The following is a 15,721-nucleotide window of genomic DNA, read 5'->3' on the forward strand; positions in this document are numbered from 1 at the left end:
AACAAAAACAGATAACACTGGACAATCTCAGCAGATGTGACAGCATCTGTTCAGAGAACATGGAGCTAACATTTTGAGTCTGGATGACTCTTTGACGAAGAGTCACCCAGACTCGAAACGTTAGCTCCCTTTTTTCTCCACAGATGTTGTCAGACTGTCTGAGATCATCCAGTATTTTCTGTTTTTGTTGCCTAAAAGTGATGTTGGGTTGGAAGCATCACACAGATGGGTTAGAAGGTAAGCGGGGAACTCCAATCCAACTATGGGGTAGGACATTTCAACATTCCAATTTGTATTAACTGCAGTTTGTACCAAGGATTCTGTATTTAAAAGGCCAGCAGACATTTTTCCTAAGCTATGTGCAACTCACCGGGATCATGACATCAGTACACAGGAAGGAATGCCTCTTCAGTGAAACTGATTGGCCTCTATCTTGAGGTCCCCCTCAGCAACTTTAAGAAATTGAAATGAAAACCTGCCAGCATTGTGGAGGTGGAAACCCTAAAATAGTGGCCTACGACTGCAGATGTGACCAGATAGACCAGTGTTTTTCAAACTTTTTTTCCGAGAACCCATTTTTACCAACTGGCCAACCTTCAGGACCCAATCCGGCTGACCTTCGCGACCCACACCGGCCGACCTTTGCGGCACACACCGGCTGATGTTCGCGGTCCACGCCGGCTGACCTGCGCGACCCACCATTTTCTCTTACCTTGTTTGTTGCTGACAAGAATGGAGGAAATGGTTTTGGGTCCCTTTGACCCCAGTGGTCCCTTTGTCCCTTTGGTCTCTTTGGCCCCCCGAACTTGTAAAAAAAAACACTGCGACCGTATTAAAAAATAGTTTTGCGCATGTGCACGGATTATCAGGCACGCATGCGCAGTGTGGCCAAATTTTAAAAATATGTTCATGGCCATTTTGAACGCCGCTTGCAGCCGGCATAGTTAAAAGCTGGCTGATGAGCCTGTTGCGCACTGATTTGCGTGATCGTGAGCGCCGCTATGGACGGCCCTGCGACCCTCCTGACACCCGCCTGTGACCCAACCACGGGTTGCGCCCCCGAGTTTGACAATGCCTGACATAGACAGAGAGGGCCTCAAATCATACTTGAAGCATGAAGAGGTTGCCACCAGACATCTGGCCAATTCCCAATGCCACAGGGGGCTGACTGCAAAATTCCAGTTGGCCTCTGATAATTGGCTTTTCATTTTCCGTAATAGACCACTTATGCTAGAAGGTTTGAAGCCTTTCCACCCCCAATCCCACTTTGGAAAAATGGCTTGTGGGGAGTCGTGGATGGTGCCAGTAAACTGACTGCCTGGTTGGTGGCATTGAAATTGCGTGGCCGCCCACCTCCAACTCTCGCCCATGTATCAGACGAAAATTCAGTATAGGCCCACATATTGGTGAGTCTTTGACATCATGGAGTGTAGCCAATGGAGAAAAGAAGACAATCAGCTGTACCGATATAGAGTAAAAGCACTTCGTTGAGTACTGCTAAGTGGAATATGCAGATGCCTTCAATTATTTGATCTGCCACACAATCTCTCACAACTGGCTCAATTGGAATAATTTTGGTCTGCATTTTATATCCCATTAAGCTTGACTTCGGGAACACCCCATTCGAGTATTGCCCTCTGTAATTGTTTCTCCGGCATCCCAATGTATCTAACTTCCCAGTCTCCACCCCCCCCCCCCCCCCCCCCCCCCCCCCCACACACAAACAGTTGCCTACTTATGTGTTGTAAATAATGTTGCCAGTTGTACAGAGTTGCTGCAGTTGAGCTGGTGCATAATACCCTACCAGTTATTTTATTTTATTTTTTATTTTATTTTTTATGATTACTTTTTTTGTAGGTATGCTTGTGTGTGCCGTCCTCTTCTATAAATATATATATATATCTTATTCTGTGTACATAACGGTAAATATACTTTGCACAAAAAAACAATTAAAAAAAGACTTTGGGAACAAAACATTTTCCGATTGCTTTTTCATAATTGTGCTCCTCAAATTCTTTTGAAACTTGTTGTATATTAGTAGTACAGCCAAGTATCCAAAGAGCTAACCTTTTTTTAAGCATTCAAATTCATTAAGTAATCCCAGTTGATTTAATCACAAAACTGACAGCTCACAACTGTTTTGTATGTTTTCAGTTTACTGCATTCTCTATCACTTGTCATCTTTAATTTGTGATAAGTTATATTCTCCGAGGCTTTAACAATGTTGCATTTCCTGCTGACAAGCAGACCATGACTGAAAAACATTATTATTCATCATGCTGTGACAAAAATGCTAATCTTACGTGGAAATCATTCAAGATCACTTTAGAAAAACTGCATGTTTTAAATAGTTCATGAGATGAAATTGCTGGAGATTGAAGGTCACCAACATCAGCTTACTGCTGTGACAGGTCTACTTGAACATTAATTGTAGGAAATGGCAGCAGTTGAAATTATTAATACCAATCAAACCCCGTGGTAGAGTAAAATTAATCAATCCCCCACTAGCTGGTGAAATGATTGTCAGCTCCAACTATGATTGTACAGATATCTGTCTATTATTCCACAGTATTTTGTGTTTTAGACCAATGCACGCAATACCTTGCTTCTTGCATAATTCTACCTATCGTGGATATTGAGTTCTACTTTGATATTGAATTAGCAACAATTTGGTGTGGTTTTCATTTCATTTTTCTTTCCAATTTAAAAGTAATTGGCTATGTTTGAGGATATTGCCAGGATTCCCAAGAGTTTTGTCCAAACCACCTGCGATAGGCCCAGCAGGATCCATGTTTCCTGAGAAAAGTCACAGATCTTATTCTGGACTGAGTGAAGGCCCCAAGAAGAAAAGAAATGAAGGTAATTGATCCCCTTAGGATTAATTACCAGAACAAAGTTTCTCCTGTGTTCCCTGCAGGGAATGGAAATAAATATTTGATCCATTTTTTTTAGCCCAATTCAGGCTTCATAATCCCTCTCAAAGCAACATGAAGTGTTCTGGGATCTGCCACTTCAGTGGCATCAGTACCTCATGTACCATAACACTACTCCCAGATGTAGTGATTAAACCAAATATTTGGCTAATACCGAGAGCAATTTCAACCCTTTGACCGCAGATGAGATCAACTGACAGAATAGAGGAGGGGTTGAACTCAGGAAGACCTTCAGAGTAGGAGTGGATAACCTAATTTAGTTGTAGTAGGTACTGGTTATTGCATCAAAGAATCAGAAAATAAAGTTTCAGAAGATGTTAAGAAATTATTTAATTTGCATCATGATCTTAATATGATTGTGTTTCTGCTTGGAATCAGCATTTTACTTTCGCAGTTGGAATTGGACATAAAGTTTACAAAAGCCAAGTTAAGACTTCTTGCTTTCCCCTGCAGCTTGTGGAGAAACTCTTCAAGACTCAACTGGTAATTTCTCATCCCCAGGATTTCCTAATGGATACCCATCATACACACATTGTGTTTGGAGAATCTCAGTTACACCTGGTGAAAAGGTAATATATTGGAATAGTCTCTGGTTGTCGATATCTACATTATAGCCATAGATGTTGCCTGCACTACTTTAATTTAGAATTAATTGACTGACTATTTATCAAGATTTGTATATTTGGGGATGTACTGTGGTGTTGATTGTTTGGTGCATGATGAAAACAATTATTGGTGTAGTTGTACTCTGAGGCATGCACATTTTGTAGGCTATTATTTTAGATGGCAAATTCATAGAATTTACAGTGCAGAAGGAGGCCATTCGGCCCATCGAGTCTGCACCGGCTCTTGGAAAGAGCACCCTACCCAAGCCCACACCTCCACCCTATCACCCTAACCCAGTAACCCCACCCAACACTAAGGGCACTTTTGGATACTAAGGGCAATTAATCCACCTAACCTGCACATCTTTGGACTGTGGGAGGAAACCGGACCACCCGGAGGAAACCCACGCGCACACGGGGAGAATATGCAAACTCCGCACAATGACCCAAGCTGGGCATCGATCCTGGGACCCTGGAGCTGTGAAGCAATTGTGCTAACCACAATGCTACCCTGCTGCAAAACATTTGCAAAATTCTAACACTTTAAACAACATGATATGCTGTAATATAAGTAATACCTCGTCATTATGGGAAAATGCACAAGAGAAACAATTAAATATATCAGGCAATCAGGAAGTTGCATTTACATACCATCTTTGGCATTGTAAAATATTTCATGGCACTGAACGTGAGCGATATGTTTACCTGTGGTTATACGGTGCTTTGATAGTCAAACACACAGGCCGGAATTTTCCAGCCATTCATTGGCAGTGGTATTCTCTGGTCCCGTTGACAATGTGCTCCCACCCATAGCTTTTCTGGTGGTGTGGGGGTGACTTCAATGGGAAGTCCGATTGATAGCGGCAAGAGCAGAGAATCCCACCACCAGCGAACCGTGCACCGCCTCCTGCCGCCACGAAACACGCAGCTGGGAGGCCGGAGAATCATGCCCATAATAGCTGTTGTCTTCTGATAAACTGAAACATTTCCTGTCATTGAATATGAATGCTTCCATTCTTCAAGTCATCATGCATCAGACATGGCGGCAGATTAAAAGATAACCTGCCATTACTTCGATTAAACAGCTTTAGGCACAAAATTCTTTGAACTACTATGAAAATTAAACATTCCACAATTCTCGCATTCGTTGATCCAACCCAGAAAAGTATTTTAAGAAAGCCCACAAGATTTTTTTTCAAACACTAGGGGCAGAATTTAATGGGTGATAGAATTTCCCGTCCTGCCACTGAAAATGCCGGTTAATTCACCCCCATTCCATACAGCCAATCTACAGCCATTTAACACTCTTATTAATTGGCTGGAGACAGGCCTTCCTTCCCCCATCTGGGAAAGAAGTCTTGCCTTCGAGAGCTGCCGGCCCTCCGATTGGTTAACAGCTCTCTGGTTCATACAGCACCATCAATGAACAGTGCTCACTGTTGGCATTTCATCCAGTCTGAGAAAAAAATTGGGCAGGAGCTGGATGAAAGGTAAGTCTGGAAGGATCTCATTGAGGCGAAGGGTAGGAGTCCTGGCGATGGAGAATGGGAGGGAGGGAGGGAGGAGGCTTGAGGAGGGGGGGGGGGGGGGATGCAAAATACAGAGTCAAGACAAACAAGCGTCATCCAAGGCCTCCAGTCAAAAAAGGTCCATGAAGGACTTCTTTCTCACCTGAAACCTCAAACCCCTGGCCCTCTATTGCCGACCTCCTCCCACCTTCTGAAAATTGTAGCCGAGGCAGGTTGTAACCTTTAAGTGGTTATTAATTGGCCATATAAGGACCTCAACAGGGCAATGGGGGGTGGGCTGCCTTTGGCCTTGCCTGCTGCCTCTAAAATTGTGGCAAGGTCGAGGGTCGGCGGTGGGACATCACGCAGAGAATTTGTTTAGAATGAGTGGAGCAGGTGCTAAGTTTGCCCTGCTTTGGATTCGTAAGTAGCCTTGTAATCACCTGAGAAGCTATGTATTTATATAAAAAGGTAAATATTCAAAATTTTGCTTATGGATTCAGGAGAGATGGGATTGCTTCTCTAACTGCGCAGTCATTGTGATCGGGTTTCCGACCCCATCTACCCCATCTCATTTCCACAACTTGAACCCTCCTTCTGGGGCTTCCCATTGTCAGGGAGCAAAACAGCATGACATTCTGCATCTTAAATATGCAAACTGTGTGTAGAGGCATGGCCTTGAAAATAGGTTCAGATTAATTTTTTCACCATTGGTTTTTGCTTAATCTCGTACAAACATTAATCATATTCGAATCATGAGATCTGTGTTTAAGGTAAAACATTTATTGTGTCAGGATATTTGCTTCAGGAATTATGTGCTATGAGTACTTAATGGAAGACTTGGCACATTGAAGTTTAATTCATATATAACCAATAATTGGATAATGTGGTTGATCCAGATCCATGCTTTATGCCTTCCATACCTTTTTAGTATTATGCTGTAAAGCAGAAACTGAAACCTGTAGCATATGAATTTGTAGAATATGAGCCATGCTTCATAATTTCTAGAAACTGTTACGCTTCGCATTTGGCTTGTGTGTTGAGACACCTTAATGTAAAATTAAACTATAAGGGTATGAAGGCAGAGTGACTAAAGTGGACTGGGAAACTAGGTTAGAAGGTATGACTATAGGGATGCACTGGCAGACTTTTAAGGAGATATTTAATAACTCTTGGCAAAGATTTAGCCCAGTGAGAAAGAAAGGCTCTTTGAGAAGTTTGCATCATCTGTGGCTAAATATGGAAGTTAAGGACATTATCAAATTGAAAGAAGCACTGTACAAATCTCTGAAGATTAGTGGTAGGTCAGAACAGACAGATTTTAAGAAACAGTAAAGAATGACTAAGAAAAAGGAAGAAATTAGAGTAAGAGGGAAAGCTAGCTAGAAATGTGAAAAACAGATAGTAAGTTGTTCTATGAGTATTTAAACAGAAACACTATCTAAAGTGAGTGGTGGTCCTCCAGAGAGCGAGTCTGGAGAATTATTAATAGAAAACAAGAAAATGGAGGAAGAGTTGAACAGAGTTTTTTTGGTCTTCACTGTAGAAGACTTAATACACTTCCCAAATATACTTGAAAATCAAGAAGGGAAAGGGAGGAAGAAACATAAAACTATCACCAATCAGAGCCCGATGTTTTTCTGTACAATCAGCAAATTTAGAACTACCAAGGCTCTGATTGGTATTTCTATGGTATTCCCACCACAATAGTCACCTCTCTGTCTGGGGGCCCCCAATTGGCTAGGATCCCACGCTGCAGGCCTGTGTGTTTCATTGAAAGACCACCTCTGAAGGGGAGATAAATGAAGCTTTCCTGGGGGGATTCTCCTCGGCAGGTTACTGTGCATGCGGCCTCTAGATGGGGCGGGTAAAGGTCCACATGTGACATGGGCACATCAGCAGTGATGAACTGGGGGAAAGATTGGAGTGTTTCCCACAACAACAATGGGATCTAGCATTACTGGGGGAGGCTGGAGGATAACAGGAGCTAGGTCTACCTTCATACTGTGAGGTTCCAGGTAAATGTCTGGGATGTGGACAGTGAGGGAGGGAGCATTGAAGCTGGCAGGTGAAGAAGGGACAGGCAACGCCAAGTGCAGCTTTAGGAAGCAATTCAGGATGCAGGGGAATCGCAGCAAGAAAGTGAATATCAGAAGTACAGACCTGACTAACTTCCTAAACCAAGGGGATACCAAAGAATCTCCAATTTGCAGATGATCAAGAGACAATGTTGTGGATGTTTGCACTTGTCCTGTGCTCTGGTGAATCACATCTGTCATATTCTTCAAGAGGACCTAATCCCCCTTGGGTGGGAGGCAACCCCTGCCAGTGGCCTTGAAGGTGATTGCCGCACTCAATTTATTTTGCTGTGGATTATTCCAGGGACATACGGAGGTCCTGTGCGGCATCTCCCTGTCCATCACACATAGATGCATCGAGGCAACAGAGTTTTCTGTGGCAAAACACATCACTATGTGAGATTTGCACTCGATGAAGATGACCAAACTGTGAGATTCAATGGCTTTGCAGCTATCTCGGGCTTTTCTAGAGTGCAGGGTGCAACAGACTGCATTTTTGTGGCATTAAAAGCTCTATGGCAGCAATCCCTAATGCTTATCAACCGTAAAGGATTTCATTCCATCCATGTGCAACTGATCTGCGATCATCAGAAATGTAAATGCACTTTTGTGTCCGGTACCCTGGGGGTTCCCATTATTCATAGATCCTGAGCCACACGCAAGTACCTCAGACACTCAAAGGGCCTAAGCATCGACATGGATCACTGCTTGGGGATAAAGGGACACCCGTGCATCATAAGAACATAAGAACTAGGAGTAGGCCATCTGGCCTCTCGAGCCAGCTCCGCCATTCAATGAGATCATGACTGATCTTTTGTGGACTCAGCTCCACTTTCTGGCCCAAACACCATAACCCTTAATCCCTTTATTCTTCAAAAAACTATCTTTATCTTAAAAACATTTAATGAAGGAGCCTCAACTGCTTCACTGGGCAAGGAATTCCATAGATTCACAACTCTTTGGGTGAAGAGGTTCCTCCTAAACCCCTTGGGCGGGTTTCTCCCCTACCCGGCGGGGCGGGGGTCTCGGCGCCGAGGAGTGGCGTGCAGCACTCTGGCGTCGAGCCACCCCAAAGGTGCGGAATCCTCCGCACCTTTAGGGGCTAGGCCCGCCCCGGAATGATTTGAACCCGCCGGCGGGCGGGGATGGGGCTTGGCGCTACACCAACCGGCACCAAAGGGCCTCAGCCGGCTGGCACGAGTTGACGCTAGCGTGTGCTGGCGTCATCCCGGCGCATTCGCGGGAGGGTTCGTCTCCACAACGACCATCGTGGAGGACCACAGCGGCCGATGCGGAGGAATAGAGTGCCCCCACGGCACAGGCCCGCCCGTGGATCGGTGGGCCCCGATCGTGGGTCAGGCCACCATGGGGGCACCTCCCGGGGCCAGACCCCCCCCCACCGAGAACCCCGGAGGTCGCCCGCGCCGCCAGGTCCCGCCGGGAAGGACCTACTCCAATTTACGCCAGTGGGACTGGCATAAATTTGGGCGGGACTTCGGCCTATCGTGGGCCGGAGAATTCGGGCAGCCCCGGGGCCCATTGAGTCGCGCCACTCCCCGCCATTCTTCGAGGTGGGCGGTGCGATTTACGCCAGTGCGATTTTTGGGGGGGCCGGAGAATTTAGAGGACGGCGGAGGCGGGATTCATGCCGACCCCCGACGATTCTCCGACCCGGCGGGGGGTCTGAGAATCCCGCCCCTAGTTCTGCTTTCACCCGCCAGTGGAAACAACCTGCCCGCATCTATCCTATCTATTCCCTTCATAATTTTATATGTTTCTATAAGATCCCTCCACATCCTTCTAAATTCCAACAAGTACAGTCCCAGACTGCTCAACCTCTCCTCGTAATTCAACCCCCTCAACTCTGGGATTCTCCTCTGCACACCCTCCAGTGCCTGTACGTCCTTTCTCAGGTAAGGAGACCAAAACTGAACACAATACTCCAGATGTGGCCTCATTTACACCTTATACAATTGCAGCATAACCTCCCTAGTCTTAAACTCCGTCCCTCTAGCAATGAAGGACAAAAATCCATTTGCCTTCTTAATCACCTGTTGCACCTGTAAACATTAGCCTCAGAGTGCTTCAGAGGAGAGGTATGACACAGCTCACAACTCCACATGGTCCCTAATCAAGCAGATCATTAGCTTTCTGAAGATGCTGTTCGGATGTTTGACCCATTCAGGTGGTGCACTGCAGCCCACTCCGGATGGAGTCACCTGCATCATCGCTGTGTCGTGCCCTTCACCACCTGGCACTGCAAAGGGATGATCCATTCTCATAGGGAGAGCTGCAGGAGGATGAGAGCTCCTTGGAGGGTGAAGAGCAGGAGGGCCAGGAATCTAAAGAGGGTAATAAGAGTAGGCTTCAAAGGGGTGACTCCATAAAGGAAGCACCATGTGGAAAACGTGTCCATGCCACTTTCATTGCAACCAGATTCCAGGGTAAGTAAAGCAAAAGCAGTGGGAAATGGCCACATCTCTCTTGTCTATGAATGCCATTCCATTGCACTAAAAGGGATGTCCAAGCTTTGCACATTCTCCCCGTGTTGCGTGGGTTTTGCCCCCACAACCCAAAGATGTGCAAGGTAGGTGGATTGAACATGCTAAATTGCCCCTTAATTGGGAAAAAATTAATTGGGTACTCTAAATTTATTTAAAAAAAGAGATGTCCAACCAGTCACATGGTCAGCAAGTTTCGCATTCAGACTTGCACCTTCCAGCTTCATGATTCATCAGGCCATGAACTTGGAAAGTGAAAGTCGAAGCAACAGTGAGAACTCTGCGGCGGCTGCTGCTGGGATGTGTCCATGGGGTGTTCTCTGAGGAGATGAACCCGATGTAATCTGGATCTGTTCTCCACTGAGGTGTGTGCATCCACATTGGTGCAGGGTGCTGGTGGGTGAATTCAGTGATGGTTCTTCCTCAGAAGCTTCCTCATTCAAGATGGTCTGCAGGGTGGGGCTTATGTTGGCCATTTGCATGTGCCTAGACCTGCTGGTGCTTACAATAGAAAGAAGAGAGTTTTCGTTCATGAGCATCCAAAATACAAGATTGCAATTCACTCATTGTGAATGTCAGGATGTGATGAAGGTGTCATCCATACTAGGTTGCTGGGACAAGTTGATCTCCCCTTCACCACAGGAATGACCCCTTTACTCCCAAACAGCTCAGAGAGGGAGGGTCACAATGTTGGCAATCTCTGCACCAGTCCGGGATCTTTCCTGTCTGTTATGCATCAGCTTGCCCTGGATGAAGACAAAAGAAATAAATGTGATGGGAAGGAATGGAGCAGAGGTTGAGAAACATGTGTGACCCCCCGTGTGAGGTGAGCCCTCTCCATAAGTGGGTGTGCATAGTGTGTGAGGAGCATGATATGTGGGATGGTGGTGATGTGAAAGTATCCATTAGAGAATCAGTGGTGATATGTGTGCCCTGCCAATGGTTGTATGAGATCCATGAAGAGAGCAACCCTTCGTGTACATGATGTCACGATGAGCATTGGAGAGAGCAGAAAGGTGACTTAACCTGACTGAGTGGGTGAAATGATGCATCCTCTTCCTGCGCTGAATGGCATTTGTGTGCAGAGGCCAGCAGCACTGACCTTGTTTGTGATGGGCTGCCAAGCTGGAGTGGCGAGGCTGATGTGCTTTCATGGGCTGTCCCAAGGGTTCAGTGCATCTCTATGATACCATGCTCCTCCAATCAAGGCCTTAAGAGCATTGGTGCTGGAACAGAGAGCAGCTGCCTTCTTCTAGATTACAGCTTTCTTCATATGTTTACCAGCCATCACTGTGGGTCTCCTAGAGAGAGTAGAATGTATATGTTCAGATGGCATTTAAATATGGCACCCGCACGTTCAACCCCACCAGGATACTATGGATGAATTGGCTCGTGACCCGTCAGGTGATCCGAAGAGCTGCTCACCTGTGTGTAATTAGCTCCAGTATGCATCCCCCCTACCCGCGCCGGAACAATGATGCTGCCATTCGGAGCACATTTATCCAAGGCATGTGCAGCTGGAAAATCTCCTGACTCTATGCATCCACCATAGGAATGAAAGTCCAAGCCTTAGTAATAATTACCATTGCTCAACCTTTGTTATTGAAAGGTTGATCTTATTAGTGTGGAGACTCATGCCCTCATAAGAAAATTTGAATGCTGTAAATTTAGAAAAAAAACTATTTAAAGTTTGTGTTTTGCTATTTGAATTTTTCCCTTAATCCCATGCATGTTTCCTAATCTTCGGGCAGAATTCTCTCATCTGGCACTAAATCTGGGATTAATTATGCACCGAAGGGTTTAGCCCCGCATTCTGTGATGGGGTAGGCATGATGGTATGAGTCCCGTCACCATATCTGGGTGGTATATTGAAAAGGTGCCGAACATCACTGACCCACCATTGAAGAAAGCAGATAAACCTGAAAAAGAAAATTGACCGCCAGAAACAATCTGAGGCTGGAAGATGGACCTCATTGATGGTACTCAGTTTGGAAAATTCACCTGTAGATGCACCCCTCCCCCAACCAATGCTGTATCTAGGGTTGCTGGCAGCTTTAATAAGGACATGGGGAGTCCACATCGCGTAAAATAAGGGAACATAGTTTTATTTACAACACAATATATACTCTGCCCGCTTGATCCCTACCAGATTCCTGTTCTGGTCAGTGCCTTACTGGCCAATCTTTTATACAAAGGTTAATAGAGATCCCCCTCACCCCTAGCGGGGGAGCTTGTACTCTGCGAGGACCATGGGAAATATAATCATTCCCACCCCGTAGGTCCTGTGCGGACTATTATTTTGTCCTCTATCGTGAACTGTCCAGGCAGCCCCAGGCTTTTCACAGTAACTTCATACTTCTGACAATAAAATATTGTTATTATTAGTAGTAATTAGATTGCCTCACTGGAAGAGGAGATGTTCCTGCTGGCCGAAACAAATAAATAATTGAAGGCCAAAGTAAATCATTTAGAGAATTGGTCAAAAAAGGCAAAACGTTTGAATTGTGCGGTTGCCAGAGGGGATGGGCAGCCTATCGCCCACGGAATACTTTGCAGAGATGTTCAGGAAGATGGTGGAGGAGGGTGGAGTCACAACCTCTCCTGGGTTGAAACGAGCCCACCGTCTCTCTGGCAGAGACCTCATCCTGAGGATCCACTATGTGCGGTAATAGTGACGTTCCATAGCTTCAAAGAGAAAGAGAGGGTTCTGAGATGGGCGAGGAAGTATCGTGACTTTAAATGGCAAGGCCACACCATCAGGTTTTACCAAGATGCAGCAGCGGAGCTGGCAAATAAGAAGACTGCGTTCAACAAAGCCAACGCTGCCCTGTACAAAAATGGAGTCCAGTTTGGTGTGGTATACCTGGCGTGGCTAAGAGTGACGTTTGAGGGAAAGGACTATTTATTTGATGCACCGGGGGAAGCGGACTCCTTTGCTTACATACACGGATTAGGCATGGTGTGATTGAGATTTTTGGGTGTTGACTAGGCATGTTGAATTGTTGGGGTTCCATTTTTATTATTGCATTTTCCTATTCTTGGAGGAGTTGAATTTTTATAGTATGGGCTTAAGTTTGGGGTTTAGTTTTATGTAGGATTCTGTTCTGATTGTTATGAAAATAAATAGCAATGACTTACTGAACAGACAAATATTGGAATACAAAAAGAAAAGTAATGAAAAATTATTGGAAACAAATAGTTGGACGCTTACAGAACAGTACCAGCAGCAACTAGCTCATCTTAAAAAAACTAAAGAGAATAAAAAAGAAAAAATCAAAGTACAAGTCTGATGATATCATACCTGATGCATACTTTTCAGGAAAGTATTACATGGACTTTGCCGACACATTTTCAGACAGGGAATAGGAACTGAAGGAGCACGACACAGGAAGAAGATCCAAAAGAATTACAATTTCTAAAGGACATATGGTTATTAAAGTGTGTACTTGAGCCATGACATACACAGCATTTGCTATTTGTAATTACATTTCTGTTCTTTAGTACTGAGTCACTTGTAAAAGTTGTGTGCTGCTTTTATTAAAAACCTTTGTCCAAACTCCTCAGGTAAAGTGATCAAGATGTGAAAAAAAAAATGTTGACATTTGGATCCATGCCCGCCATATATTTTTTATACATTTAGAATACCCAATTATATATTTTTTCCAATTAAGGGTAAATTTAGAGTGGCCAATCCACCTAACCTCCACATCTTTGGGTTGTGGGGTGAAACCCACACAGGCACGAGGTGAATGTGCAAACTCCACACGGACAGTGACCCAGGGCCGGGATTCGAACCCGGGTCCTTAGTGCCATAGGCAGCAGTGCTAACCACTGTGCCACGTGCCACCACGCCCGCCATTTCTGAAGTATCAGACTCGCTGGTGCTTCAGACGGGGGTGAAGACGGATGTCCTCGCCTTCACCTCTTTGATAGCCCGGAGACGAGTTCTGCTTGGGTGGAGGTCTTTTACTCCACCCAGTGCCTCGGCTTGGTTGGTGACCTCATGTCCTTCTTACATTTGGAGAAGGCTAAATATACCATTAGAGGATCGTTAGAAGGGTTCTACCTAAGGTGGCCACCATTCAGTTCCTCTTTTAAGGCGCTAGTCACTGTCAGGTGTCAGGGGATTAGTTTAGTTTTTTGGGGTTAAGTTAATGTATGCTTTTTCTTGTTAATCTTGCTCACTTATTGTGTAACTTTGGTTCATTGTTTTGTATGATTTTGTTTATTATGAAAACATTTTTATGAATTATTTTTGTAAAAAAAAAATCCAAATCCCCAAAATCAGGCAGGGTAATTTTCTGCCTGATTATTGTCCATTTACGTAAAATATCCTGGAGTCAGTAAAAATACTTGTTCCTGAGTGGACCTGAATGACATGTCAGTTACTACAAAAAGATTTGCCTGCCTGATTAGCTAACAGTACTATCACCTGAAATTATTTTCTCTATACGTTCGAAGGAAAAGAGAACAATTCATAAAAGGTGACCTATATTTAGCAAAACGCTGGGACAATGTTCATCGGTTAGAGCTCCATAACCTAGATATGAGTGAATTTTAACCTTTCTAGTCCTTGTTGATTAAGTTTGTTTTGCCAAGTTATAAGTTGCTGCTTTTCCATTAGGCAAAAGGGAGGGAGGGCAAGACTTAATGATACCATAAAAAGATGAATCTAATTGACTAATTAAAAAGAAGTCATGCTCCTGATGTCCACTACAGAGATGTCTTACAACAGAAGGATAAGTCAGAATACCAAGTGTTGGATGTCATTGCAGAGTCTGTATCAAGCGGTGTCTGTCATTGTGTACACGGAGCAAGATCTGGGGCTGGATTCTCCGGTCGCTGGCACTGAAATCACATTCGGCGGTCAGCTGGAGAATCCTCGTTTCCGGTGGAATCGGGGGCTGCGCCGTTTTTTCTAAGCTCTGCCCCCTCAAAGGCGGCATACTCTGGGAGTACGCCGCACGCTGGATGGATGCCTCAGGACGTCACCTTAGGCCCTCTCCCGATGCACCGTCCCCAATGGGCCGAGTCCCCGACGGCATGGGACACGTGTGCTCACACGTTCGGGGACCTCGCGCGGCGGCTGCGGACTGAGTCCAGCTCCGCTACAGTTGGGGGGGGGAGAGCCGTTTTGCTAGCAGGGAGGCCTTCATTGGGGGTTACGGGAGACTATTCAGGGATGGTCCTGGGGTGCCGAGACTGACTACAAGGGGGACGTTTCTGGAAGGCCGGGTCTGTGCGCGGCTGGCCCCATGTTGTAAGGCCGTGCACATGTGCGACCACGGACCTGGCCATTCTCCGCTGTATCCGCAGGTAAAGCTGGGGGCTTTACACTGAGCAACTGCTCGCCCCCCCACTGGACAGAGGATCGGAACGGGGACGGCGCCGACTTACTGGTCATAAGACCAGACCGATCCTGCGGACATAGCAGCAGGATTGGAGAATCCAGCCCCTGAATTTTTTTAAATGCTGCATTTTCACATCATCTTAGTTGACAAATTTTGTCAGAGTTGTAAGCTCAGCTCTTAATTAATGAAAAGTTGCAAATACAGAAATATGAATTTACAGATTCTAAGACTAAACTAACCTTGGGACGAATATAGTCGACATTTTTTCCTGCAACTTTCCCCAAATGACCGACCTTCAAATAACTTAATGGCTTCTCTTTGAAAATGTGCGGCTACATCATTCATGCAACAACAAAATCAATACCACCCAGGTACCATCTGCCAGAAGGATTCCCTTTGGATTGCATCCACTTTCTATCTTTAGAGTCACACTGATTGATTATCTTTCAGACAGAAAATGAGTCCTCTCTTTCCCTCTTTGCCTTTAGCCTCCAACAAATTTAGCTTCATTGGGGAGCTTTTACACTGTCATCATTTTAAGATGAACATTTGCAGCGGAGAAAAAGAAGTGGCCTGGAATGCAGTGGGGTGCGTTTTTAACTTGCTACCTGGGTATAAAACAAAATTTTTTGCCTGTCTTAGACACTGCAAAATTATTAATTCCATTGATTGGACATTTTATCTGAAAGGCAGCTGATCACAATTTAGTGTATTGCCAGAGCAGCAAGTTGAAAATCTAATCCAA

The 15,721-nt window shown here is 45.1% G+C and overlaps 1 protein-coding gene across 3 annotated transcripts in view; it reads left to right on the forward strand.

The window, feature by feature from the left end:
• Positions 1 to 15,721, forward strand: part of LOC119963269 (tolloid-like protein 1) — a 484,046-nt gene that overhangs the window by 336,858 nt on the left and 131,467 nt on the right. For all 3 annotated transcript variants that reach the window (XM_038792118.1, XM_038792119.1, XM_038792120.1), the window contains one exon: positions 3,387 to 3,502. In XM_038792118.1, the coding sequence (XP_038648046.1) occupies positions 3,387 to 3,502 (116 nt within the window). The remainder of the gene's footprint in view (positions 1 to 3,386; positions 3,503 to 15,721) is intronic.

The sequence above is a fragment of the Scyliorhinus canicula genome, chromosome 3 (assembly GCF_902713615.1).
Source record: "Scyliorhinus canicula chromosome 3, sScyCan1.1, whole genome shotgun sequence".
In the NCBI taxonomy this organism is placed as follows: Eukaryota; Metazoa; Chordata; class Chondrichthyes; order Carcharhiniformes; family Scyliorhinidae; genus Scyliorhinus; species Scyliorhinus canicula.